This window comes from Neopelma chrysocephalum, unplaced genomic scaffold, assembly GCF_003984885.1.
Source record: "Neopelma chrysocephalum unplaced genomic scaffold, ASM398488v2 Primary Assembly neopelma1_24, whole genome shotgun sequence".
Lineage (NCBI taxonomy): Eukaryota > Metazoa > Chordata > Aves > Passeriformes > Pipridae > Neopelma > Neopelma chrysocephalum.
This window is the reverse complement of record NW_020897693.1, coordinates 1,436,471-1,462,184: the sequence shown is the minus strand read 5'-3', so window position 1 is coordinate 1,462,184 and position 25,714 is coordinate 1,436,471. Positions and strand designations below refer to the sequence as shown.

The window sequence follows — 25,714 nt, the reverse complement described above, 5'->3', positions numbered from 1 at the left end:
AGAGGTCTTTTCCAACCTAACTGATTCTGTGATTCCGTGAAATCAGACACACTGCACACACGGTAACTCGGCTCCCGGGGCGGCCGGGCCGAGCTCGGAGCGGGGCTCCGGACGCGGTTCCCATGTCCTGCTCCAGCCCTGCCCCAGGCCCGCTCGGCGGCGGGACCGGCAGGGCGGGACCGTGAGGCGGGAGCGGAGGCGGGAGCGGGCGGGACCCGGGGCGGGGCGGGCAGAGGGCGGGCAGAGCCGGACCGTGCCGGGCCGGCGGGAGCTGCGGGCGGGAAGGCAGCAGCCATGGAGGCGCTGGGGGTGAGGGGCCGGGCGGGGGGACCGGGCCGGGAGCTGCGGGAGCTGGGACGGGAGCCGGGATAGAAGCCCTCACCGCCTGCCCTTCTCCTCCCCACAGGGAGCGCCTGTGGCCGTCGCCGTGGCCGTGGTGGCGGCCTCGGCCCTGCTGCTGCTGCTGCTGCGGGGGAGCGGGCGGAGGATGAGCGGCCCCGTCACCCTGCAGGACCCGCTGGCCAAGTACCCGCTGCGGCTGCTGGACAAGGAGGTGACCGAGCGCGGGCTCGGGGTGGGATGCGGGGCCGTCGGTCGGGGGCCTGGGGAATGTGGGTTTCCACAGGGTGTAGACTCGTTGCTTCGTGTGTTTTAAGTCCCGGCTGCGTTTCTGCCCGGGTTTCTGCCCTGTGTGCCATCGGCGAGGTGCAGCCCCGCGTGTTTCTGCACGCCCTGTCTTGCCTTGATCTTTGGCCACAGTCGCGGCATGTGCTCGCCGGCCTTGAGCAATAGAGTTTCCAGATTTACTGCACGCAAAGGTGCCGTAGGGATTGCACGGACAGGCAAAATGTCACTCCTTGTGGAATTAAAGAGGATAAGCCCGCTTCTAAAACTTCTGATTTATTTCAACTTTATTTTTCAAAGCCGTTTCTGTGTCCTTTCCCAGCGTTCTACGTACATGCTCACACAGAGCAGGCTTACTAAAGCCTGCTGTGTTGAGCATAGTTTGAAATTCAGAGCAGTGGTGATGTTGACCTTATTCTAACTTTGCTTTCTAGGAAATCAGTCACGACACTAAGAAATTCCGTTTTGGGCTACCTTCAACTGATCATATATTAGGATTACCTGTAGGTAAGTACTGGAAACGTTTAATTACATATATTTCTTTTTTTAGGATTTGTAACTGTTCTCACAGTCCTTGGATTTCTCACTGTTTGGGAATTTAAGGCTCAGCAAAGCAAGGAGTTAAAAGCTGCATCTGAATGCTGCTGTTCTCAGAGAGAAATGTCAGGTTTCCCTGAAATACAAAGGGTTGTATTTCTGATCTTTTGTGTGTGCTTTGTTCTGCTTGTGTTCAGTTGTGTGGCGTGGTTTAGAACAAGAGCAGTGAAACTGAACTGTCTGATGGAATTCATCACCAGTCAGGATATAAGCAAGAATGGTAGCTGTCAAAGCTCTTTCATATCTCTTATTTGCATTCTACTTCCATCTGGTGCCCTCAGTTTATTGCCAGCTGGCCTCGTGCTTTTGGAAAACACAGTTACACTTGTAAATGAGAAAGAGAACAAGTCTTCTGCCTGGGAAGCTTGTAACTATTGGGGGAAATACAACTAGCGTATATAGAAGATGCTGAACTATTCAGAGCCTGCATGCACATACCTTTGATTTACACACATTTCTGTGCAACTTTGTCTTGAGTTCTGTAGCATAAAGTTAATTTCAGGCTAGGATTGGCACACTCTACTTTCCTGTACCCTGGAACACTGATAGCACTGAACCTTGGACCTTGAATTGATGATAATCTCTGTAGGGGAAAGTCTCTGTTTCTCTCTGATCTGCAGATGTAGCAGATGCAGCCCAGTTTGTTCTGTACTGTTTTGCAGTATCCCGTGCTGGATGGCAAGTGTCAGGGTTTTCCCATTCCATGCTGTGAGCTCGTCCTTCTTGCATGCTGCCTGTCAAGGGCAGCTGTCTTCCTCCAAATTCTCTTCTGGCTTGCATGGGAAAGAGTAATTAACTGTCTGCATTAACTAGACAAATGCTAAACTACCCAAGATGTGCCTGGCAGTGATTGTGTTCATCTAGACTTCTTTCTTAAGAATTTAGGAATAAGATCCTGAAACTGTACGGGCCAGGTTACTTTCTGGGAGATTCCTGCCTTCTGCTTTCTATCAGGTCATTATGGTTATGGAGGCAGAAGATACAGAGAAGGAATATGGCCCAAGGCATTTTCTTGATCTTTTGGTGCAGGATCTCTGGGAAGTTTGCTCTGAGACGCTGCTGCTGTTAAACAGTACACATTTCTGTGCCTGTGTGAACTGGTGTACCCATACATCCTCTTCATCAATGAATATGAGAACAGCAGAACCCAAAATACAGAGAGCACTTCAGAATGACCAGCAAACTTTCCATATTGCTCTTTTACCATCAATTTCCTACTTTCCCTGTACCTTATCCTTGTTTCTGTATTTACCAGCTCTCCACTCCATGCTCCAGAAACTGTTGCTAAAAAAAAGAGAAGAAACCAGATGTGTTGTACAGTGTTTATATGGCAAAGATTTTCACTGTCATTGCATGTGTATAACAGGTTATACCACCTGCCTTTCTCTCTTGTCCTCCAGGGGTGAAAAAATAATCAGATTGTAATTCTTTCTCCCCAGGCCAACATGTTTACCTTTCTGCAAAAATCGATGGCAATCTGGTGATTCGGGCCTATACCCCAGTTTCCAGTGACGAGACAAAAGGTTACGTTGATTTAATTATAAAGGTAAATTTTGTTTTGCGTTAATATAGATAAGTTGCTAACTGGAAGGAAGGCAAATAGTTCATTTTAATGAAATAGTTTGTTTCGATTTAGTCATCAAATTTCACCTTCTTTCATTCAAATCTTGTTAAATTTCATTTTCATCAGGTTTCATCTTCTTTCAAATAGGGTGAATGCATGGCAAACAACTCATTTCACATTACCCTTGAATAGTAAGTTGTATCCTGTGTATCTGCTGTGTGGCACTTAGAGATAGCAGAGGTAGAGTAGATGGAGAAGGGAATCACTTCCTTGGCAGTAGTGCAGGAACTTCCCCAGTATCTTTTATTTGGCAATGCATGAAAACTGATCCCTCTCCCTCAAGATGCCTGTGCTGCTGCTAATGCTTACTACCAACAGCTCTAAGTAGAAAAGAAGTCAAACAAGGGAAATCATTTAAGCCAGGAAATGCAGGATGATCTGATCCCAGGACTTCTGGATTTTCTAATCCTTTTCTACAATAGAGTTTGTCCTTAGGCAGTCTGGGCTTTTTTTTTTTTTCGCATGCTCTGTTCTTCGTGCTACAAGTGTGGTGAATTGTTATTAGCTACTTAATACTTTCTATGTGCTTTGAAAGCTGAAAAAGCTGTCGTGTGGCTGAGTCTCTGGGAAAGTCTTAAAAAGATGCAGCAATGCTATTTTCAGGAGGAGTGGTTACAAAAATGGGGTGACACAAGGTTCTTGCTGAAGCGACAGTGAAATGAGGGCACCAGCAGATAATCTGCCTGCCACCCATTCCTGCTGACCTGGCTGCAGAGCACAGGGACATGTGCATGACAGCACATTTAACTTATTTTGGCTGTTTCCTGTTGCAAGGTTTAATAGATAAGTAAGAACAAAGAATTGCCTCAATTTCTCTCTCAGGTGCTCCATTTCAGACCTGTAGTATTGTGTTCTACAGTTTGTAATAATGTCTGCAGGAAAGTTAGCGGTTGATATCGTACAAGTTATTGTTTTTTTACAGGTCTACCACAGAAATGTGAATCCCAAGTTTCCAGAAGGTGGGAAGATGTCCCAGTACCTAGATAGCATGAAGATTGGAGATACTATTGATTTCAGAGGGCCAAATGGACTCCTTGTGTATAAGGGGGCAGGTACTGTGACACGAAGGTGGGAGAGCAAAAGGGAGGAACTTGTATTGGTTATTTTCAGAGGTGTTCTATAAAACTTGACAACTTTGCAGAGAACCTTTTTTTTTGTGAGGTGGAAAAGACAAAATCCACCTTTTCTAGACTTGACCAAGAGCCCATCAGAGTTGATATGACAGAAAAGAGTACTTTGTGTTTACTTTGTGTAAGAAATAACTGATGATTGTAACACTCCTGGGATTATATAATTAAAGGCCCCTGAGAATCTCAGCGTTGTTACTGAATAACCCACTGACTGAGAGCCAGCTCCACTGCGTAATTAAACCAGGTCTGAGTTGACTGTGAGGAAATAAGCTCAGAGAAGTAATCCTCTTGTAAGATACAACTGAAAGATTTTGCATTGATCTTGACTGAGAGGAGTTGTGCACTTAAGTCTTACTTCTGGGGGATAAGTGCTCAGTGCTTCTCTGGGTCGTGACCTCCTGTGGTCATCAACTGATGAGTCCTTTATATCTCAGAGGAGGTGGTGGATGTGTGTTTTATAGATGTTCCTGTCTGCTCTGCTTTGGCAGCTATAAAAAGTAGTAGCTAGGAAAGCTTGTTGCTAGTTATGGATCTTTTAAGATTGGAACATGTCAAGTGCTTTTCATATAGAATTCTTTTCACAGGCTTTTCATTGGGCTTGGTCCTTGGAGGTTAATTTAATTACAAACTGCCTGGTTTTGTGATAGTTCTGAAGGAACTGGCAGAGGTCTTCTCATCACAAGCTACATGAAGGCAGTCACCTAGCTGACTGTGAGTGTCATGGGCATCTCATTAACTGGAAATTAATTACAATAATGAAAAACGTGATAAAACTAAGGCTCCTACATTCCTAAGTCTAATTTTTGCAGGGATTCTTGCTTGATGCTGGTTTAATAACAACTCCATTAATTGTAGGCATACACAAATGGCTACATCCATAGTGCAAGTGAGGATGATGAAGGTGGCCTAGGAAACCTGTTTCTCTGTAGTAGGGGCTGTGGTTACCTTCAGCTACCACTGACATTCACCGTTGTGAGTTGTGTTATAGGCAGTGAGGTGAGAATCCTGGAGTTTATTAGAAGCAATGCTGGGTAGCAGGAAAGGAGTAAATCTGTTGTTCAAAGCAAGGATTGGAGTTTACAGAGACAAAGAGGTTTCCACACTTGTGCTCAGTGCTGTGCTGAGTCCCTTGAGCATTTCCAGAACATTTCTCTTAATTAATTGGTAGGCTGTAGTAATTTATTGCCATGGAATTTGTATCCATGTTTGTCTGGAAGTTAAAGTAACTATAGGTTTTGAATATTTCTTCCAGGTACCTTTCTTATCAAGCCTAATAAGAAGTCTGAAGCAGAGAAAAAGTTTGCAAAGCATCTTGGGATGATAGCTGGAGGAACAGGTAAAACTATTCTCATCATATGGAATGTCTAGAGAATGAAAATGTCTTTATGGATGTGTGTGGGAAGTATCACTGTACCTTAGCAGAGTACTTACACCTGTATTTTTTTCTCATGAGCATTTGGCAACACAGAGTTGCTTGAGCAGTGGCTCCAGTGGCTTGAGCTCAGTCCTGGGGGATAGCAACTTCAGTTTGAATATTGATTTACCCTGAGACCTCAGAGAAGTCACTTCATCTCTCAGTGACAAAGAGTATTTTAGGAGAATGTCGTGAGGGTAAAATTACTGTATGTGACAGAATGATGAAGAGGAAAGCCCTGTACACAAGTACTGTGGGTTTGTTTTGAAACTATTTGTAATAATAGAAACCCCCAACCCCTGCATTTGATGTGGATTAGAAATTCAGAGATATGTAGCCCTGTGCAAACCAAGCTCCCACTGAAGACTGAAGAAAGGCAGCATTAATACTGAAACTGTAGTCATAGAAAGAAATACCCATTTTATAACCACCGTGTTTTTTAACAGGAATAACTCCAATGTTGCAGCTGATTCGTCAGATCACAAATGATCCAAAGGACTCCACAAAGTGTTACCTTCTTTTTGCCAATCAGGTGAGTATTCTGACCCACCTGTTTGTTCCTCTTCATTAGCCTATTTTTGTTTGCTGGCCTCTGGGCTTTTTAAACTTAATGGCACATGTTTCATACTCTTCCAGTGTCTTTGGGTTTGCATTTTCACCCAGCCATTTATGAGAAAATACCATCTGAGATAGCACATTTAAAAATGATCAGTATAGGGAAGAGCAGGAAATGGTTATTATGTATATATTGTCTTGGGTTAAAATTATTTAAGAAAGAGAAACTGAATTAAAGAATTATCCTTAAGGCCCTTTATAAATACTTGTGTGGTGCTGTCATGGACTTTTATGATCTTATTTCATTTGTTTTGAAGGTGTCTCTTCATAGTTTCACTTAATTCATGTATTAGGGAACAAATTCCATCCTGATCCCTCTACTCGTCTTACTCCTTCACTGATTTCAAGGAAAAAGGATTTGTCTCTGCTAATCTGTTTGTACAGTTAACCTTCACCATGCTGGTCCAGGGCCATACTTGCCAGCATCAGAGACAAATCCAGGTCATTGTGACTTTAGCCTGGATTAAAAAGCTGTTCAGATTGCCATCTTTAAGACTGTGTTTAGGTGTCTAATAAGCCTCATAGTCTGTTTTTCTTAAACTGAATTCACAGAAGCCTGTAATAACAGATATCACAGAATGGGGGAAAATCCAAATCACTTTCTTGGTTTGCATTATCATTGCATTTGTCTTGAATGCCAGAAGAGCTCACATCAGAGGGCCCTTGGGATGGTTTGGAGCTAACCAGCATCTCATTTTGCAGACAGAAAGTGATATATTGCTGAGAGCTGAGCTAGAAGATATTGCAAAGAGGCATCCTGAGCAGTTTGTGCTGTGGTACACACTGGACAGACCTCCTCAAGGTAGGCTGGGACACACGGGAATGCCTTTGCTTGTTGCTGCACAACAGGCAGAGCTCCACTCTTGTTCGGGTGAACATTAGATCAAGTCTTCTTGTTTTACACTTTTAAACAGCAAAGACATTCCCCAACTCCTCAGGAAAAAAACACCCTGTGTTAAAAAGTGATCTAAGCCAGGTGGGCCTTTAGAAAGTGTGAACTAATAGTTAACTCCTGTTGGGTCAGAGATGTTACTCAGTGGATCTTTTCATGTATTTCAGGATGTGCCTGTTTTTGGGACTTTTCAGCAAAAGTTCAGCTCTATTTTGGGCTGTCTCCCAGACCAGTATATGTTGGCATTTTGTTGGCATTAAATTGCCTAATACCTGTAAATAGTACATGCACATCTTTATTTTGCAGCAGCTCTAGATTAGGTTCTAGGCTGCCATTATAGACTAGTGTGTTGCCTGTGGGCTGGTGTAGGGGTTGAACTCTTCATATTTCCTTTGAAACTGGGTATTCATGCTTGCTGATGTAAGGGATCTGAGCACCTCCTGAACAGACATAAGAGCCAAACAGAGTCACATTGAAGTTCTGTACCTGTTGTCAGCAACAGCCATGAGTAAATGGCCAGAGAAGAGTCATCAGCAGGCCTTGATACTCTTCCAGCCTTTAATATTTCTCAGTTTGGAGCCAAATGTGTCTCTAGAGATACAGTCACTCTCAGTAGGCTACATTTGTCAAAACAAAGTGTCTCTCCTGTGTGTTTTGACAGTCTGTGAGTGGTTCCATAGGAATAGCACATTTCTGTGGAGAACAACTTCCTCTGGTTTCCATTTACCTCTTAATCCTTGGGTTGGCAGTGTGACAGTCTTCACATTACTAATTTTACAGACCTCTGTCCATCACCCCTGCTGCCACATCTCTTCTAGGCTGAAGATTGCTGTGTTTACATACCTTTGCTCATCTGTGTCCCCTCAACCCTTTCCAGCTCTGCTGTGTCCCTTCTTGAGCTGAGCAGATCAGAACTGAGCAGCAGCAATCGAGGTGTAGGCAAACTGTATTTTTGCTTTGATGTGGTTCTCCCTTTTCCTTTCCTGACCCTTCTTGACATTTCATATGCCTTTTGACTGCTGCTTTTTTCATATCTTGCTCATGAGAAATGAGCTTAAAGCACGTATTTTTATATATGAAGGCAGTTTTCCTACTGCTCACTTCAAATGGCAGGTACATTCAATAATATTACTGCTTGAAATAATTTAGCATTTCTTTCCTCTTTTAATTTTTTTTTCCTCTTATCATTTAAATACATGGCGGAACTTTTGCCATCATCAAACTTTGTCACCTCAATCTCAAAAAAAAAAAACAAATGCAAAAATGTGTTGGATGGCACAGGTCTCACCACCTCTCCCTGCACAACTGCCACTGGGTGAGCTCTCTTCACTGGAAAAGCTGATTCACTCTTCCTTTTTATTCTTGCCTGCTCATTTCTTTTAAATCTAACATTTATTCACAGACTTATCAACCAGGTCCCTGTTATTCCCATGCTTCTTGTCCCTATGGAAGGGGACAACTAGGTTTAAGCTCAGGGATAAATTTAACTCTCTCCTGGCTCGCAGTGGTGGTGGCATGACTGCTGATTCTTCAGCTGCTTTGTGAGTGCAACATATACGGTTTAAAAAGGCTTTAGGCTGTATAGATTTTTCAAATTAATAGTTTAATTTCTTTGTTTCAGACTGGAAGTACAGTTCTGGCTTTGTCACTGCAGACATGATGAAAGCCCACCTCCCTCCCCCAGGCAGTGAGACCCTCATTCTCATGTGTGGGCCACCTCCAATGATTCAGTTTGCCTGTCAGCCCAACCTGGACAAGCTTGGCTATCCCAAGAGCAGCACATTTGCTTATTAACACAGATGCCATCTGATTACCTTTTTGTAAGTACTGTGTATTTTCCTACAGGAACAACTGATATGTAACTGTGCTGCATTTTTTTGGGGGTGTTTGTGTGTGTGATTGTTTTTTACCCCTAAAAGTAATTTCTGTGGTTTATAACCTCATAGTTACCTTTCCGTGTTTTGATACTAAGAAGCTGAGAAATCATCTTGAGTTGTGTGGCAGTAACTTAGTCTAACCTCTTAAGAGTTAGTATGAAAATGAATTCTGAGGGGAAAAAAAAATTAAGTGTAATCGGAGAGGTAGGAGGGAGAGATAAAACCACTTATTTCTCAACGTGGGTTATAAAACTGGTGTAGGATCACTTGACTGCTCCATAGGTAATTCATTTAGTGAATCCTGGGGAAGCACAGGGGTTTTTTGTGTTTTGGGGTTTTTTGTTCCTTTTTTTTAATGCTGTTTTACAGCCCTTTTATCAGGGACTAAGAAAGAAGTCACAGTCTGCTACTGAAAAAGCGAGCAGAATTCGGGTAACGTGAAAATTACTTGTTATTGTAACAGAAATTCTCATTAGTGTGAAATTTATTTGGGAGGATTACATGCCTTCATGCTGTCTTCTAACAGCCTTAGCTAAAGAAGCACTGCCAAGGGATGTTGCATCATTTGCATGTCATTCTCTTGGGGCTTGCTAAGAAATTTCCTTTGCTTAAGAGATATCATGGCTTCTTTTTGCCTGGTGTAAACTATGCTGAGTTGATCACACTCAGCTAGTGCCTCATCTTAAGAGTTTTTACCACTTAGCACTGAATTTTTAGTCTTCAGTGCCTGAAGTCCTTCATGATCATTTCCAGGAATTAGTTCACACTATATTTGACAAATCCCTGGGCCAGCAGACTTGCTTCTTCAGCAGTTAATATAGGTGTTTACTAAATATTTTTATTCATCTAAAGCAAACCTAAAGGACTCTACTAGTTTAAAATTTAAATAGGGGTTTTGTACTTTATCAGCTACATTTGTAGCAATAATGCAAGGAAAGACATGGGGATTCAAACTGGAATTCTGTTCCTGATGATAGGTCAGCTACTTGTATTTGTGTTAAATCATTCCACAGTCAGGAAGAGATAAAGGAACATCCAGAATTTATTGGTAACAGTCAAAAAATAAGCATTTATACCAGTGTTATGCTAATTAGGATTTCTTACTACTTATATTTAAAAAAAAAATCAATAATTTTGTAGATTGACTATTCACAGCCAAGTTAGCACAACACCACGCTGAGTTATAAACACAGCTTTGAAAGAAATGGGAAAATCTGTTTGGAATATCCCAGTGATACTAAGGCTGCCTCTGCTGGAGCAGTTCATCCCATTTGCAGTCTGCTGGCTAATTAACCTGGAAAAGTATTTCAAATGCCCATGGTGCCTGATCTGGTCACTAGTACTGACTGCACTGCCAGACTGGTACATTTAATACCTTTTATTAAACATTTGTGGTTTGGTGATGTGCAGACTGACTTCTCATGCCTCTGGATTTTCCATTATCATTTAATTTTTCAGCAACTGAAAAGAATTTGCTTCAGCTCTACCATTTTGAACCATAAAAATCATGTGTTTAGCTTCCTAAATCTGACTGTACACTCCAAGGTCTGCCATGAGAAATTCATGGAGTGAGGGGTAGGATAGGTCACCTTCAAAAAGTGCCACTGGTAGTTCTCAAAGAGCCCTTGCTGCATGCTCTGGACAATACTGGAGATTTCCTCTTTATTTGGGAGGGTTGTGGCTGGGAGTGACCTGCCCTCAGGCTCTATTAGTATGTAAAACAACACCCTGCAGTCAGTGAGTGTTGCAAGAGGGTCAGAGGGTAAGGCAAACCAGCCAGATACAAAGTCTTTTCCTTACAGCTAAACAGATTTCTGTCTGGCATTTCCCTATTTACTAACATAGCTTGTTACTAGCTCATTAATACAGGAGAGGCACATGTAAACAGATGCCACAAGTAATTGCTGCTGTAAAGGAGACAGTTCCACCCTCAAGCAGCCCCTCCAGTAAGTAGTGAGAGGCCATAATTCCCTCTGCTGCAGTCATGCCTAGCTCAGCAGAATAGCAACAGATCTGTTGTCAGGTGTTTTAAAGAAATAAATATTTGTTTTATTATGATACTTTTCTGGTAGTCTTGGAGTTACAATCCTGTAACTCAGTAGTACTACTACTCAGATGTAGTTCAGCATTTTTTTGCATGAGACAAAGATTTGTGAACATGCTACCTTGTTGTCCTCCTGATAAAATGAAGGGCTTGATGGACAGCATCATGTTCCATTCTTCCCAGTTGACAGTGCACTGACTTAGATAAAAAGAGGGCAGGACATGTGCAAGTGAAAGGGATGAGAGATTAAAATCCTTTATGGGCACCAGTCTGGCAAGACCAGAGTAGTACTGAGTGAGTCATCACTGCTTCACTCACCAGCATCCATCTGAATTTCCAGGTAGCTCTGATGGAAGCCCACATGGTACAACAGTGTATTCATTAATAGTGTATTCCTGCATTACAAGTTAATTATAAAAATAAAAAATTACAAAAGGTCTTTCATGTAACACACCATGTAAAAGAGGACTGAATAAAAGGGTAAAACATGGTGCCAGTCTTGGCTTTCCAGACTCTGGATCTGAGTCCCATTCTTCTCCCAACACCTATTTCATGTAACACTATGTGGGAAAACAGCACAGAGGAGAGTTACCTGTAAGGTGTGGCTACATTAAATGCTACGTGCTAAGTCACAGTAGTAGAAGAGAGGTAAAGCCATCCTGCACCAGGGCCTCCAGCTGCTCCTGGCCACTCCTGACAGGCATGAGGTATGAGTAGTGTTCTTGGTCACGCTGGAACATCATCTCCAGTCTTCAAAGGTAGGTGCTAAAAACTTGCTGTCATTCAGCATTTCATCCTGGCTTAACAGCGTCTGAAAAGGCAAGATGGGAGGGAAGGAGTGAGCGGGTTCAGTCACAGAAACCCAGCTGTAATGAGATCGGGCTCACAACAGGGGGGGTTAGAGCTGCATACAGTTAAAAGGAATTTCTTGAATATAGCTTTAAATACACTTTTTTGCTTGAGGAAATCCTTAGAGATTGCGTGTGGCATGCAACTCAACTACCTTATATAATTTTTCATTATATCATTCAGTCCCTTATTTTTATTTTTTAATAAATTAGCCTCTGTGGAGTGAGGAATTAATAATGAGGAGGGGGAGTTTGTTTGTTTTCCATGGAGTTTTAGCTCATGTACATTTTCAAGTCTGTACCTCATTCCTAGTCCTTGCTGGGACCGAGGCATTTGGTGGTGCAAAATCTTTGAAGAATTGTTTTCATTTAAAGGGATGAATATCTGTCATTGTGTTAAAGAGACAGCAGAGTTCATGAAAACTTAAATAGGCCTAAGTGAAACTTAATTTCTAGAGCAATTTAAAAGCGGGGTGGTTTCTTTACCAAATGCCCAACCAGGCTATGAGGAGGTATTTAACAAGAACAGTGACCCACTTACTCTTAACTACTACCATCAATGACAAACTTTCACTGAATTGCAACAGACAGAACACATTTGTGACTTAAGAACAAGAGTGAAATGAGTACCTACCGTAAGCTGGCTTATGCCTTGAGAAAGAGCCCCTATTTGCATTACTGTGCCTTCTGAGTGTTCCATCTGTAAAAGCATTCAGGAACTAGTTCAAATCAGACAGCACGTGCAATTTTATTCACTCTACATGCATCTTTGGGAGGTATCTGTGGCTGGACAAATGAAGTTGTGGTAAGTTTAAAGGGTGATTTCTGCATGTTCACAAAACTGCCTCCATGATACGAGGTACACAAAAAATGCACTTAACAATAGGAAGGGTGAATCCTGGTTAGGAAAGATTGATTCCATGAAACTTTGACTCTGTTTCACAGGAGAAAAAAAAGAAGCTTAACTGATATTATCAATGAAAAGTAGTATTTTCCAGATGGTCTAACACTGCTTATACTTCTGGTAAGCTTCTTTCACAGGCAAGAAGTAAAAGTCCTTGATGATACAGTCCTACTTTTTTTTAACATAAAAGCATAAACAGTTTCAGGGTGTTGTGACTTCACAGCATGACCACGTGCTCAGAACCATGCTTAAGTGAAAGACCATGCTCCTAGAGAAAAATCCAGTATTTCTGTAATGCTTGAACAACTGCATAGTGCAAGTTCTTGGCTCAGAGTTAATGCATTCTGTCACAACTCCTAGCTGAACAAGTGGACATGAATACTAAATCACAGGATTTGGTATTCTCCCTATTTAGGAACAGTACCTTATTTTACTAAGGTGTACTTTGAAAAAGACAATGGTTAGATAATGAACACAAATGAGATGTTAGATGCACTAAACCATGCAAATGAAAAAAAATACCTTCACAGTTAGTCTTTTCAATGTTGTGACCAATCTCTTATCAGGCTTAAAATGTTTTTATGTTACTGGAAAAAAGGCAGTTTACCCCAGGTGCCTCTCTCTGGCTCTTGTGTGTTGCCAATGTTCACACAAGGCTCCAGGAGCTCCATTTTTCAGGGTTTATATCCCTTTACACACAACAGCAAAATTGAAATAAAATTCAATGGTTTTTAGTCTTCATCATTTGTCTTTATGATGTCTAGACAGTTTCATCCATAGGTTCACTACTACATAACAAAAGTGAATTATTTAAGTATTGGTTTATTAATAATCTTGTTCATTACTGATGCATTGCTTTCACATATACTGTCTAAGCAAAACTACTCCCCACTGTACACAATGAAAGAAAAATTCAGTTGGATTCTCTGATTAACGTCTGTTAAAAAATACAATCCAGTTGTACTTTGATATAACTCGGTAGCTTTGTACAAATTTGTCCAAATGAATTTATCACATTAAAAACCACCCATAAAGATAATGAAAAAAATAGTGTGCCATACTGAGGTTATGAAAGCTGGAAGTACAAAAGTTTCGTGTTTACTGCAACCACCCCCTTAGCTGTTAAAACACATTGATCTTCATAGTGTAAAGGTGTCATAGTCCTGAAAAAGGGCTTGAAGATGGAAGAGTTTATGATGATGTTGATTAAAAAAAAAAAATAACCCAGCATTCTTAGTAGAGAACTCTTTCCAGTATCCACAGCCAACACTTTCTCAGTAAGTTCATGCGGATGTAGCAAACAGGCTAATGTTTGGTTATTTGCAAGCTTTGGAATGCATGGAGAGGATGAGATGAGAATGGCATCAGTCTGTCTGTCCCACCTGATCCAGTTCCCTATCAGTGAAAGGACTAAGTCCTTTGTATCCACCATAGTTTTTTGGAGTACCATTCGTAGCAGCTGGGTTTGTATCCATAGGGCAAATATAGTCTGTTGATTCATCAAACTTCTTTTTTCTCAAGTTTCCAAAATGGGAAAATCCAAGTTTCTTTGGCTAGAATAAGAAGACAACAGAAGTAGTTTTGAATAAGAGAAATAAGGTTGTTCTCCTTTTGCATTTACTGCTATACCCTGGTCATTGAAGTACGTAGATTCTGCACTAAATATATTTGTTTTCAAATTGAGAATTACGGTTGACATTAAATGCATTTACACTGCGTTCCTTCTAAGAAAAGGCAGAACAGATTGCATGCTTATTTCAGAAGCCCATTTAAACAGACACAAATGAAAAGCTTTGGTATCTTGAGTTAAGGAAAATGTAACACTCTTTCTAGAACTGACCTCCCCCTGTCCAGGTTTGTCCCTTATTTTCCTTATCAGACAGGGTAGAGAAGTCTGACATTCTGAGATTTCTCATTTTGACAGCAGCACATACCCGAACTTTGGCAGTGGTGGTCAGAGGTGTGTATGCTGCTGACTCCATTATTTCTCTTTTTTCTTGCTGTGCCTCTGGTCCAATTAATACATTAAAATTGGTGGTGAGGTGGCGGCGCAGGAGGGTCTTTTGAGGTGGGATGTTCAGGAGCATGGCCAGCGCGTCACCGTTGAAGCGAGGTTCGAGAATCTATTTAGGAGGCAGCATATTTATTTTTTATATGGTTAAATATTTGCAATAGTAAACCATTCCAGTGCTTATCAGAGGATTTCTCACTCTTACTAAGCCATCTGTCCACATTAGAACTTTTATAGCTCACTCATGATATGATACCAAGGGTTTGAATGGGAAATACATGAAAGGAGCAATGAGAAATGCTGAACGTGATCAAGCAAATATGCATTTGTATTTATAATTTTTTGTTTGTTTTCAGAATTTTCTGCCCTAATCAGAGTATAAACTTAATCCTAGTACAGTTTCTTCTGTTTCATTTTGGCAAAAATTCTACAGTAGTAAATCATGGTATTTCAGAATTCTGACTTTACTTAGTTGCAAATAGTTCTAAATTATTTGAATTGAAAAAATTGTCATTCCTGGTTGCTGGCAAGACTACTGTGAGTTCAGGATGGTTATTTATCATGCTTAGAATTCTGGTAAAACCACTCAAAGAAACACTCCATGATGCCTTATCAATAAGTAACTTTCTCAAGGTACAGTTCAGGGTTTTTTATGTACGGCTGTCAAACACTTGTGCACACTCAGCTTTGCCTATAAAAAATGTTCTAGCAGCGCCTTTTTGATTTTAGTTTTCCTTTGAAAAATTAAGATGCATGGATAAGATAAAGAGGCTCCTTAGAAGGCCTGATCACAGATGCATTTGTTTCCTCCTGCTTGACGAACATCAGATAAAAGATGTTTTATATTCCAGCCTGTCAGTTTTTAGTAGATAGGTAGTAAAATGCTAAATTCTTACAATCAGGCCCCCGTGCACTCCGCTTCCTCGAAGGTTTGGTGCATATTCTGCCAGATCCACTGATCTGAGCCATTCCATCACTCGGTGGTTGGACCACTGAACCACGTCAGAAGGCGACACGTTGTTCTGTTGAAGGAACCAGGAAAGGTGATGACACAACAGCCTGTGTTGTCTGAACGTGCACGACGTGCATCCTCAGTTCAGATAAAAACATCCTTCCTCCTCTTCCCTTACTGAGGTATTGTTGCTGTTCAATGCCTCTTTCAGCAGCCTCTGGTTGGCTGTCTAATCCAGTACAGATGAAACCCCATGAATTGCATCAAGTAGTGTAACAGTACAGATTATGGGTATAAAAAGGGACCATTTTGAAAACAGTGTTACTGACACTTAATACTAAGAGAATAAGATATGCTGATCAGGTAAGGCAAAAACCTTACGGATTTTGAGAGTTAAAAATTAGGACAGGCAAAGAAAAATCATTCCAGATTATTTCCTCGGAAGTTGAATTAACCTTTAAACTATGCAAATAACTTCTAAAGAAAAATGCATGAGGTTCAACTAATAAGTAGCTCAAACTCCTAAGGAGTGCATAGATTTTTACTATCAGTTAGTACATGTTACATGCCAGAGCTGGAAGGCAGCATGACTGCTGCTTTAGGGGCAATTCCCTAGTAGCAATGATTCTGTTAGCATTGTACACTGCTAACTTTCTATCCTTTTTGGCTGGAACCAGGTACTTAGGGCTTGCTTAAATTAATTTATTTGGACATTCTTTTACCTCCTCAACTGGTCTCCTGCGTAGGCAGTGGGGGTTGAAATTGTTGACATGCAGCACATGAATGGCACATTTAATGCTCAGATGATGCAGCTGACTGGTGACTTTCAGAAAGAGAAGGTCGTTCTGTGAAGGAGAGAGCCTTTTAGGTGGCACAGAAAACACACCAAAACAGGTACTTTACCCATGAAGAAAGATTTTATATCAAACTACATCGCAAGTTTAAATTACAGTAAGTGTGGATTAGGTAAAATGAAAGTTTGCACTCTAAAGAAGGGGTTTAGGGTGGAGGTTTTGGGGGGGATGTTCTGTTGTTGATTTTTTTTAAAACATTGCACCATAACAAGACACGGCTAAAAAAATGAAGACTGGCATGTAGCGTATTAAGTCAAATGCAGGCTCAAGGATAGTTTTAAAATATTTGGACTGCTTCTGACCTGGCTAACATGCTGCTGTGGGTAGGATCATCACAGCTACCAACACACACCTAACCACGGAACAGTAGGGACTGTGCTCCTATAACAAGGGATCCTTAAACAGCACAGACAAGGCTGTACTTTTGATAACAGCTATTTTAGGCATTCCTTTCATAGCACAGTTAACAAAAAAAACCCAAATCCCAAAAACTTGACTATCCAGACCTGGGCAGGGCAATGGGAAGAAAACACTGTGGCTGTATGTGGTACATGGTGTGCTGTGAATGTGGTTGGAGTTGTACAGATCACTGGATTTGCTGCTTTCGGTTTACTGAATGTTGTTTCTAATTTGGTGTGGAGAACAATGTGCTCCAGAAGTTACATGTGAAGCAGGCCATTTTGTCTTTAATCATGGTGTGATAGTGAAAGAAGGACTTTGCAGAAGCTGGCTGTAACACATGACTTATTTTATGTACCTTAGGAATAGTAATCATGCACTAGGCAGCACAAATTTCTGACTCACAAAAATTCTTTAGGTGCTCACATTCAAAGAGAAACTGTACAATTTTTCACTCATTATGAAGTTAAATTTGGGTTAACTGAGGAAAAAAAGGATTGTAGCTTACCACAGTTAAGTACTGCAACATCCTCCCATCAACTCTGGATTCATGAAACTGGTCTTTGTACTGAGGTAAGCCAATGTCATCGAGCCATCCTGCAGGTATGAGAGCAATGGGGAACCATATCCGGATCAGTGAGAACGAAGCCCTTCCCCCTTTTTGTCTGGCCTGGCTCCTTTCGAGGCATTCAGGTAGCTCATTCAACCTATTCCCTTTCCAAAGGACAGCCTCTTGCTAGTAACCTGAAAGCAATTCCCACCAAAAAGCTTTGTCCATACTACCCCGTGATACTTGACATGCAGCACGTGATGGAGCACACGCCTTCTGCAGCATAACGTAGCTCTTGCTGGATTGAGCATCCCCATTTACTTCCCAGCAATCTGACAGACTTCCCCCGTGGGAGATCATACTGTAAGCTGTATATTTGGATGTTAAGAAAAACACAAAAATCCTACTATAGTGAAACTTAGTGTTTTTAAAAGATATTTGGTAACTGCTTAAACACGTATCAGGCATCCCGTTCATAGCGGTGGGGAAAATTCCTTTCCAAACAATTCCATGAGAGTTCAAACACTTACGTGTCACCCAGATATGATCAAGTTGTGCAGACTTCTCATCCTGTTTTGCATTTATTGACTTAATGGCCAAAACCAATTTCTTCCTGTGCAGCGGATGCTTTATTCCCATTTCCTGCAAAAATTAACCATTAACAAAGATTTTGCCTCGCCTCTGGCTCTTTTGATCGCTGAGGCACCTACAAAAATTGACACTATGCATTTCAGAAAGGCAGAACTGCCAACGGTTTGAAGGGGTCTGGTTATAAAGAACCAACAGGTGTGGCTGTTTGAGAGAAATAGGGACAGAAAACGTACCTTTTCCATATCCTGAGGTGTGGCAGTTAACAGTGTGTGGCCCGACGTCACCCACTGCCGCGCAAAAATGACGTACTGGCCGAGACCAAAGTCCTCAAGCCAGTTACAAACTCTCTCGGTGCTCCACTGAGCAAACGGAGCGTTGTAGTCACTGAAAAGTACAAGAAACATGGGGAAAATCTTAAAGAAAAGAACGAATGTTTTGCATTGGAAAGCTCATCATGTGCCAGATGCAGCACTGCAGCGAATCTGTCAGTGTGCCCTGCCCTGTGCAGCAAGAAAAGCCAACAGCCCCTCTGGCAGTAGCTGCTGTAGTACCAGTGTCCTGTTAATTTGGCTGCCCAGCCACAACTGGTGAGGAGTTGGGGGTGTGGACAGGAATTTCCCATTTTCTATTTGAAAAGAGGAAAAAGGGAATTGCTGAATCCTCATCACTGTGCAGATGTTCTCATAGGATAAGTCTCCTTGTTCTGTAACAAGGTGAAATTTTGGACACTCCACCAAGGAGTGAGTGTTGCAACCTGCAGCTGCAGGAGTGTTGACAGGGGAGCTTCTCGGGATACATTTGCCACCAGAGAAATTCTTGCCACTTGTGAAATTCCACGTGTAGTGAAAAATGCATGTCACAAGAGGAGGGTTTGGCTGTTCAGCACATTTATAACACAACCCCACGATGTGCTGTGTAAGGTGAAGAAGGAGCCATTACCTCTTCTGGCCTTTGGTGTCCTTGGACCGGGATAACCGAGGCCCAGCTGTAGCACGGAGGCCACCTCTTCGGAACTCTGCCAACCCCAGGTCGTCTGCAGGGAAGTTACCTGACTGAGTTCTTCTTATTCTTGCAAGACAAGAGTGCCATGACAGTACTATTAGCTTGTGACAGAGGGCATGGGTTTCTGTGGAAACTACAGTGACAACTAGAAGCTGTATTAACCTTCCTGCAAACCACAAATGCCGAATTCTAGTGGTAGCTGAGAAAGTTCCAGCAAATGCAGTCTAGACCTAATCCTGGGGGGAAAAAAGAGCTCCACGGAGCAGCCATAACACTTCAATCCAATTAATAATCCAGACTTGGAAATGGCTGATGTTTCTGAAGTGGCTCAAGTGAGCACAGCACAACTCAGTCCCCCTGCTTTTTGTTCCTCCTGTTTTCTCTCATTTTTTTACCTGATGCCTTCTGTAACGAACAACCTACTATCATTTAATTTTTCATGGCTAATGAAACTGCTGGCATGCTAAATTAATAGTATTAAGATGACAGCAGTGTCATATTTCTTTCACCAGCATGACGCTGGGAACACTCCCATCCATTTTTCTACACCCCTATGTCCACAGAGACACACCCGTGCAATCCCAGAGCTGCTTCCTCTCCTTTTCCTGAATTTTAGTTTATTCTTGATGTAGATAATTGTAGCTTTTGTTGGGAATTGGATTAATTCTCAGCTGAAATGCTTTGAGAGTGAATTAAAAAAAATGACCTTACTTTCCCCAGATTTTCTTGATCCCTTTTGGACTCTTTCTGTTTTCTGGAGACCATGGAGATTGCGGACCCGAATCCGTTCCCGAAGAAAGAGGTGAAAGGTCATCTGAGACTACTGTACCATCCATGTTCTCTGTTTCTCCTGGGTTAAGAACAGCATTACAGTCACATTTTATACTAATTATTGGTAAAGTTTTTGTCTGGGAGACTGATACTTTAATGCAGACCATAATAAAAAAGTACAGATACCTGTAAAATTGTTCTCATATCAAAAAAATCCAAAACATGCTCAGAAAAAAACAGTAGCTGTAGATTTGATACAAAAAAAGAAAATAATAAAACGTGGGTAAAATAGTATTGTTATTTCAATCATTTGTATTTAACTACATTATTTTAGTTCATTTAAGGTCTTCAGACTTTTGCCTTGCCTGCTGTTTAATACCATAACTCCTCCATCACAATCAGTGGGAAGTTTTCTGACTTCAGTGAAAACAGAATGAAACCAGGAAAAAGTGTCTTAAAAAGAAATCCCATCTGAATGCCAATACAGCAAAAGCTGTCACTTCATTTCAGTACTGCACATAAGGAGTTCAGACTGGGTGACCCACTGGGTGTTAGCATTTCATAGAGAAAGGGAGGGGAAAAAAAGAAAGAAAAAAAAGTGAGCAGCAAAACTGGTGTTAAAGTTGCATCTTTTTTGTATACAGTACCTAGCACTGGTGCACTGACACTCCTGATGCGATCTTCAGTCATCCCAAGAAGCAGAAAGCCAGATGAAGAAGCAAAGAAGATATAAAACACCAGCAAAATAAAGTTACAGGAGAGCAAAGTAGTAAGCTAAGCATTAAAAGCAGGAACAAAAAGAAAAGAAGCAGTTATGCTTGACGTGAAAGTGAATATGCTTTGGTGTGCACAAGCCCCAAGAATTCTGAATACAGATCATCCTGAATAGACAGGGATGATCAATTATCTGTTTTGGGTTTGTTTTTTTTTCTTAATTATTCTTTGCCAGTTTAAGCACATTAAGCATATACTACAGAGCTCCACAAAGCCTGCAGAGTCTGAAATGAAGCAATGTCTAAGATTACATCAAATTCCTCTGAAATGCAGAATTGGAGGTGCACTGAGTTTACTGCACAAGAAACAAACCAACCTGCTCAAAAAATTCTCTTAACTCAGTGTACTTAAGAAGCCATTGCTTGTTTCTAGAAAAAGAACATTTTCCTTTACAAGCTCACCCATCCTTGGATAATCCTGCAGTTAAAGACATAACAGCATGGCTCATGTCATTGCCTACAATGTTGCAATAATAGAAAAACTCTTAAAAAAAGCCCTACACTACCACATCCTATGGCAATCTTGAAACTACAGTACCCTGGAAGCTTTTAGGAGCACGAGGCCTTAAAATAAACCAACCCCCACCAAATAAAAAAAAGCCAGCCAAACAAAAAACCCCCCCACATGGCTTTTAAACTGTAGAAACACCTCAGAATCACAAGGGATACTCTCGTGCCTGAGCTTCCCAAGCTCTTTAGTCCTTGGGAAATACCTGGTTCTGTGCCTCACTGTAATACTTCTTGTCAATAAATCTGTGCCTAAGGTGTCACTGAAAAGAAATTATTACAGGTTTCCACAGGACCGTGGTTGTGGAATAACAATACTTTTGTAGTTCCAAAATCCACGGGTGTTTTTCTGCATTTAGCAAGTTAAATTTTCACTTGTGGGTCCCCACAACCTACAGCAACTGACAGTGCTGGATACAAGGATTTTTATTTGAAATGTGCCTGTTAGTGCTACTTGTACTGTAAAGTTTCACCCACTAAAATGCAGTGGGGATGTCAAGGAATGGGTTTGTTTGTTTTATTTAATACTCCAATCTAGTGTGCATTTTTAAAAGCATTGATGATGTACTTGGCTGTGCATTTTTGTTTTCTTGCCCTTTTTTTTTTTTTTTTAAGAGAACAGATGAGCAAGCTCAAGCACTGGAAGCATGTCTGGAAAAAATACTCCTTGTTCATACTGTGAATATGTCTGCCTCTCTAAAAGTTCTGATTTTTAATTAGAGATTCGTCAACTTTCAAAAGGCTCTGTCCACAGTGTCCAAAACCCTGTCTCTTCATTACTTAAGCTATCAATGATTTCAGCAAATTTTGTTGTCAAGTGCAACAGAAAAGAACTCTCCACCTTAAAGCCATCCTTTACTCCCCAGTGAGCTAATTTTTGGTACATTGTTTAAAAAAAAAAAAAAAAAGCAGTAGAATGCTCCCTAGCTGAATCATGCCAACAACACCATTGCTCTGGCATAGCAGATTATATCCCATGCTCTGTCCCAATCCCTCAAACAGTTTCTCCCCTCCCCATAACCCTCTCAGAGAGGTGTGGGTACATACTCAGGCCCGGGACACCGTTCTCCTCGCTGTCGCTCATCCCACATCCGTCCGGAGAGTGATACGTTCCCTGCTCTCCATTCTGCAAGGGTCGGGGCATCTTTCCTGGCAAGGTTTGGTACTTGCTGCCCTTCACAACTGGCTTACTCTTGTTTTTTCAAAGAGGAAAAAATAAAATAAATTAAAAAAAAAAAATCAAATCGCAGCATTTGCAAGCCAGTACACAACGTTTTCAAAGTTGGGGAAAAGTGGTTGAAGTTCACGGTTCAAAATGACTCCACTCCCTCCCTGTTCCTGCTTACAGATAACTCAATTTAAACCCAACAGTCAGCTGACAGTTTTCTAGCTAAGTCTTCCCTCATCTGCTCCTCCCACTCTAGTCAGACTCTATATTACATTAAAATATATGTTGAATATTACCTGTTTTTTGTCATAAGAACTTTTCTGTCTTCTCCTCTAGACCCCAGCACTATACAATTACTTGGTCCTTACAAGGTCAACTCTGATAGTGCCAAAAATGCATTTGGTTACTTCTCAGACTGTTTTTTTATTCTGCCAATTTTTCCCCCCTTATTTTTCACCAGACTGTCTCTGTTTCTGCCTCACGATTTTATCTTGCTGGAATTTGAACCAAAAGTATTTATACACCTCAAATTTTCTCAAACATATTTCCCACCACCATTAATAACAGTAAAGGAATCGACAGCAAAGTCAGGGTACAGAAATTTAACATTTGCAAGGACTGAGATCTCTCTGCACAGACAAAATTACAAATGCAAGGTTTTTTTTAAAAAAATAATTACAGCTAAACATATAGTTGCCAAATATACAAGTTTACTATCATTGCCAATTCTATTACAGAACTTAAGCACAAGGTATACTTTTTATAGATGCTGGGGAAAAAAAGCATAGACTGAACTATATTTTAGGGCTGACTCCACAAGTTTTGTCCACATCAGGCTAAAATAAGAGTCTAAGCTTTGCTCTCCTGCACACACTCAGTGTCACAGGCATCACAGCCCCCAAGCAGTGGTCCCCAAAATCTCACTGTATTGTACTGAAAGGGAACTGGTAACTAAATTAGAATATCTCTTAATTTTCTTTGCATTCAAGTGATCATCTCACTTGGGGATCTTGCTCCTTGTACAAGGGTAGATGAGAAGGGGCCTAATAAATCTGATAGTTTTGAGCTTAAGAAGATACTTCTCCAGGCAAACTACGTGTGTTTTGGAAATATAATGTTGAGACTTCTTGAATACTGGCTCCATATGAAAAGATGGACAAGCCACCACCCTGGGAAAAATGTATATCCCAAAACTGTCAAAACTGTGGGAGAGAGATGCTTTTCGAGGAAACCTGCAACTCCAATTGACATTAGTTGGAGTGGTGTACATTAAACATGTGTTTTGGAATAAACAGGTCAATGTTTCAATCGCAGAACGGAGGTTTTGTAGGAAAACTTTGTACTGAAAATATGCAAACCATATTTAGTATACAGGAACATACACTATGCTACTATTTAGTAACCCCATTCTAACAAAATTGTTTTAAAACACTGTCTGGGACAGGATGAGACATTAAATATTTAATGAGATAACCACTGCTTTAATCTATTCTTATTTCAAGGCCTAGAGGGATCTTGGGATACTACAGCTGCAGGCCAGATTGCTCAGCTCCTCAGCTCCTGCTCCTTTTTTGGCAGCTGCAGGAGTACATCCCAACTTGTACCAAAATTTGTATGAGTAGAAAAAAAATTGCTTCTAACATCAGCACTGTATTTCCTGAAACTGACTGACTTCAGCTTCTAACCTCACGTAACAACTTTAAGATAAAAATTTAAAAAAAAAAAAAAAATTTCCCTCTCAAATCTTTACCCCTGTTCTCAGAGTTTGTCAGCACTGGAAACTATGCAAGCCTTTTAAAAAAAGAAAATGAACATAAAATGAAAACCCAGCCATACCATCACAGCACATCACAACAGAGAATTGTTAGGAAAGGTTGCAGTTAATATACCTCTTGTTCTACAACAGGCTGTGCTGGTTTTCCATCTACATACTACGGAGTTTCAGGGAGGGCAATTTCAAAGTTTTATGGAAAAAAAGCAACAGACAAATGTTAGTATTAACATACATACATGGAACATCAGTTGTAGTCTTATTACTATAGTGATGCTGCTTAATGTATGGACAACATATTACAAGGACTGTTATCTTTTCATTTAATTTCAATCCAATATTTAATACCAATTGTGTTTGCTCATTCTCCACTCTACAAAATTTGGGCCCTGTTTAGGTTCTGCTGTGATCAAAGGAGTTTTGCTGTTTTCAGGCTTCTGGGTGGTCCCTTTAGACTTACTTTAAGCTGGGAACATAACAGCTGTTTTAAAGTTAGAGCAGTATGAAAATGACTGACATAAAATAACATACACAATACTGTATGTACCCAGCTGAAATCATAAAGAGCAGTGGTAGAAGTGAAGTGATAAAAATACCAGCATGGCTAGGTCAGGGACACCAGTGTGGCTTGCTATTTTTTTATTATTATTATTATTGCTGGAAGGAAATGGAATTTGAGCTTTATGCAAAGCAGAATAGCTCCAGTAAACAGTGCTGCTAGCACAGGTTCTCTTGGAATTAATGCAAAAAGCAGTCTGTCGTGCTGGGTGAGCAAAACAAGTCTTCTTGGCCTTAGTTTTGGTTGTAACATTCACACTTAGCCACTCACTCCTATGGACAGGGAGGTCTCTTTCACCAAGAGGCCTCATGCCTAAATTAGGGCACACAATTTAAATGCCTTGCTGAACATGGGGCTGGCTGGCTTGCTGCAGCTCTCTCATATCCTTGGTAGGTTTTCCTTTCTCCATGGGCTCTGATTTCATGGACAGAGCAAATTTACAGCACAAACTTGCAGGTACGGCCTAATCACTGCATAACACAGAGACAAATTAGGATTTTGAATTGAATTTATGAAAAGAAAACAGACCTTCATAAATTCTTCGTGGAATGAAACGTGCGTGTATGACCACAATCAAATGAGTGCAACACAAATTTCAGTTATTCTAGTTGTTCACTGCCATCTTCAGTGACTTAAGAAAAATTTTTAAAAAATTTAAGCACTGGAGCAATCATATTACCAGTATCTGTTTTAAATTACATTACTGGGTGTAAGTAACCTAGTATTAAGCCTAATTTGAGTACAGAAAGCATCAACAACAGTCTCACAAAGCACAATTACAAGTGCAGAACAATGTCAGTACATAATGACAAAACAAGACTCTGGACCACAATGTAACGAGACTTTGCAAATTGGGAAGTCTTTATTCTGGAACGGAATTAAAGTCTTTGAAGTAATAACAGTGCTCCTGCTGTTTTAACTAAGGCAGCATCACTGCCATCTTCAGAAATGCCATTTATATCATAAATCTAAGGGAGCAACACTCATAGTTACATGCAAACACTTAGAAAGGAACCCTATGTGGAAATGCCCATTTCCACATTTAACTACTTTCAGGATTTGCTGCCTTAAGATTTTTAGTGATTTGGAAGTAAAAATTATTTTAAACACACCTATAAACAAAATAATACTGCAGTTTTATCATCAGGGCTTTCCCCCCCCCATACAATGTCAGTGCTGGTTAAAGTTACTTTATGTGAAATAAAGCAAATATTTATACTTGACCTTTGTCTTTTAG

General features: G+C 40.9%; 2 protein-coding genes across 2 annotated transcripts in view; one reads left to right on the top strand and one right to left on the bottom strand.

Annotated features, from left to right (window-relative positions):
- Positions 1–245: 245 nt before the first annotated feature.
- On the top strand, positions 246–19,921 carry LOC113975436 (NADH-cytochrome b5 reductase 2). The gene is made up of 10 exons (XM_027699426.1): positions 246–309; positions 407–553; positions 1,059–1,131; positions 2,661–2,767; positions 3,768–3,897; positions 5,228–5,311; positions 5,836–5,921; positions 6,707–6,806; positions 8,518–8,716; positions 19,649–19,921. The coding sequence occupies exons 1-9, from the start codon at positions 295–297 to the stop codon at positions 8,688–8,690; spliced, it is 915 nt and encodes a 304-aa protein (XP_027555227.1). The 5' UTR covers positions 246–294; the 3' UTR covers positions 8,691–8,716; positions 19,649–19,921.
- Positions 11,357–25,714, bottom strand: part of PPFIBP2 (PPFIA binding protein 2) — an 86,307-nt gene continuing 71,949 nt past the window's right edge. The window contains exons 17-30 of the mRNA XM_027699441.1: positions 24,037–24,078; positions 22,027–22,171; positions 20,347–20,379; positions 19,640–19,778; positions 18,866–18,994; positions 18,160–18,310; positions 17,866–17,977; positions 17,294–17,382; positions 16,255–16,377; positions 15,477–15,602; positions 14,504–14,692; positions 13,952–14,122; positions 12,300–12,365; positions 11,357–11,628 (exon numbers count right to left, since the gene is read on the bottom strand). Coding sequence (XP_027555242.1) covers positions 11,557–11,628; positions 12,300–12,365; positions 13,952–14,122; positions 14,504–14,692; positions 15,477–15,602; positions 16,255–16,377; positions 17,294–17,382; positions 17,866–17,977; positions 18,160–18,310; positions 18,866–18,994; positions 19,640–19,778; positions 20,347–20,379; positions 22,027–22,171; positions 24,037–24,078 — 1,587 coding nt within the window. The 3' untranslated portion in view covers positions 11,357–11,556. The remainder of the gene's footprint in view (positions 11,629–12,299; positions 12,366–13,951; positions 14,123–14,503; positions 14,693–15,476; positions 15,603–16,254; positions 16,378–17,293; positions 17,383–17,865; positions 17,978–18,159; positions 18,311–18,865; positions 18,995–19,639; positions 19,779–20,346; positions 20,380–22,026; positions 22,172–24,036; positions 24,079–25,714) is intronic.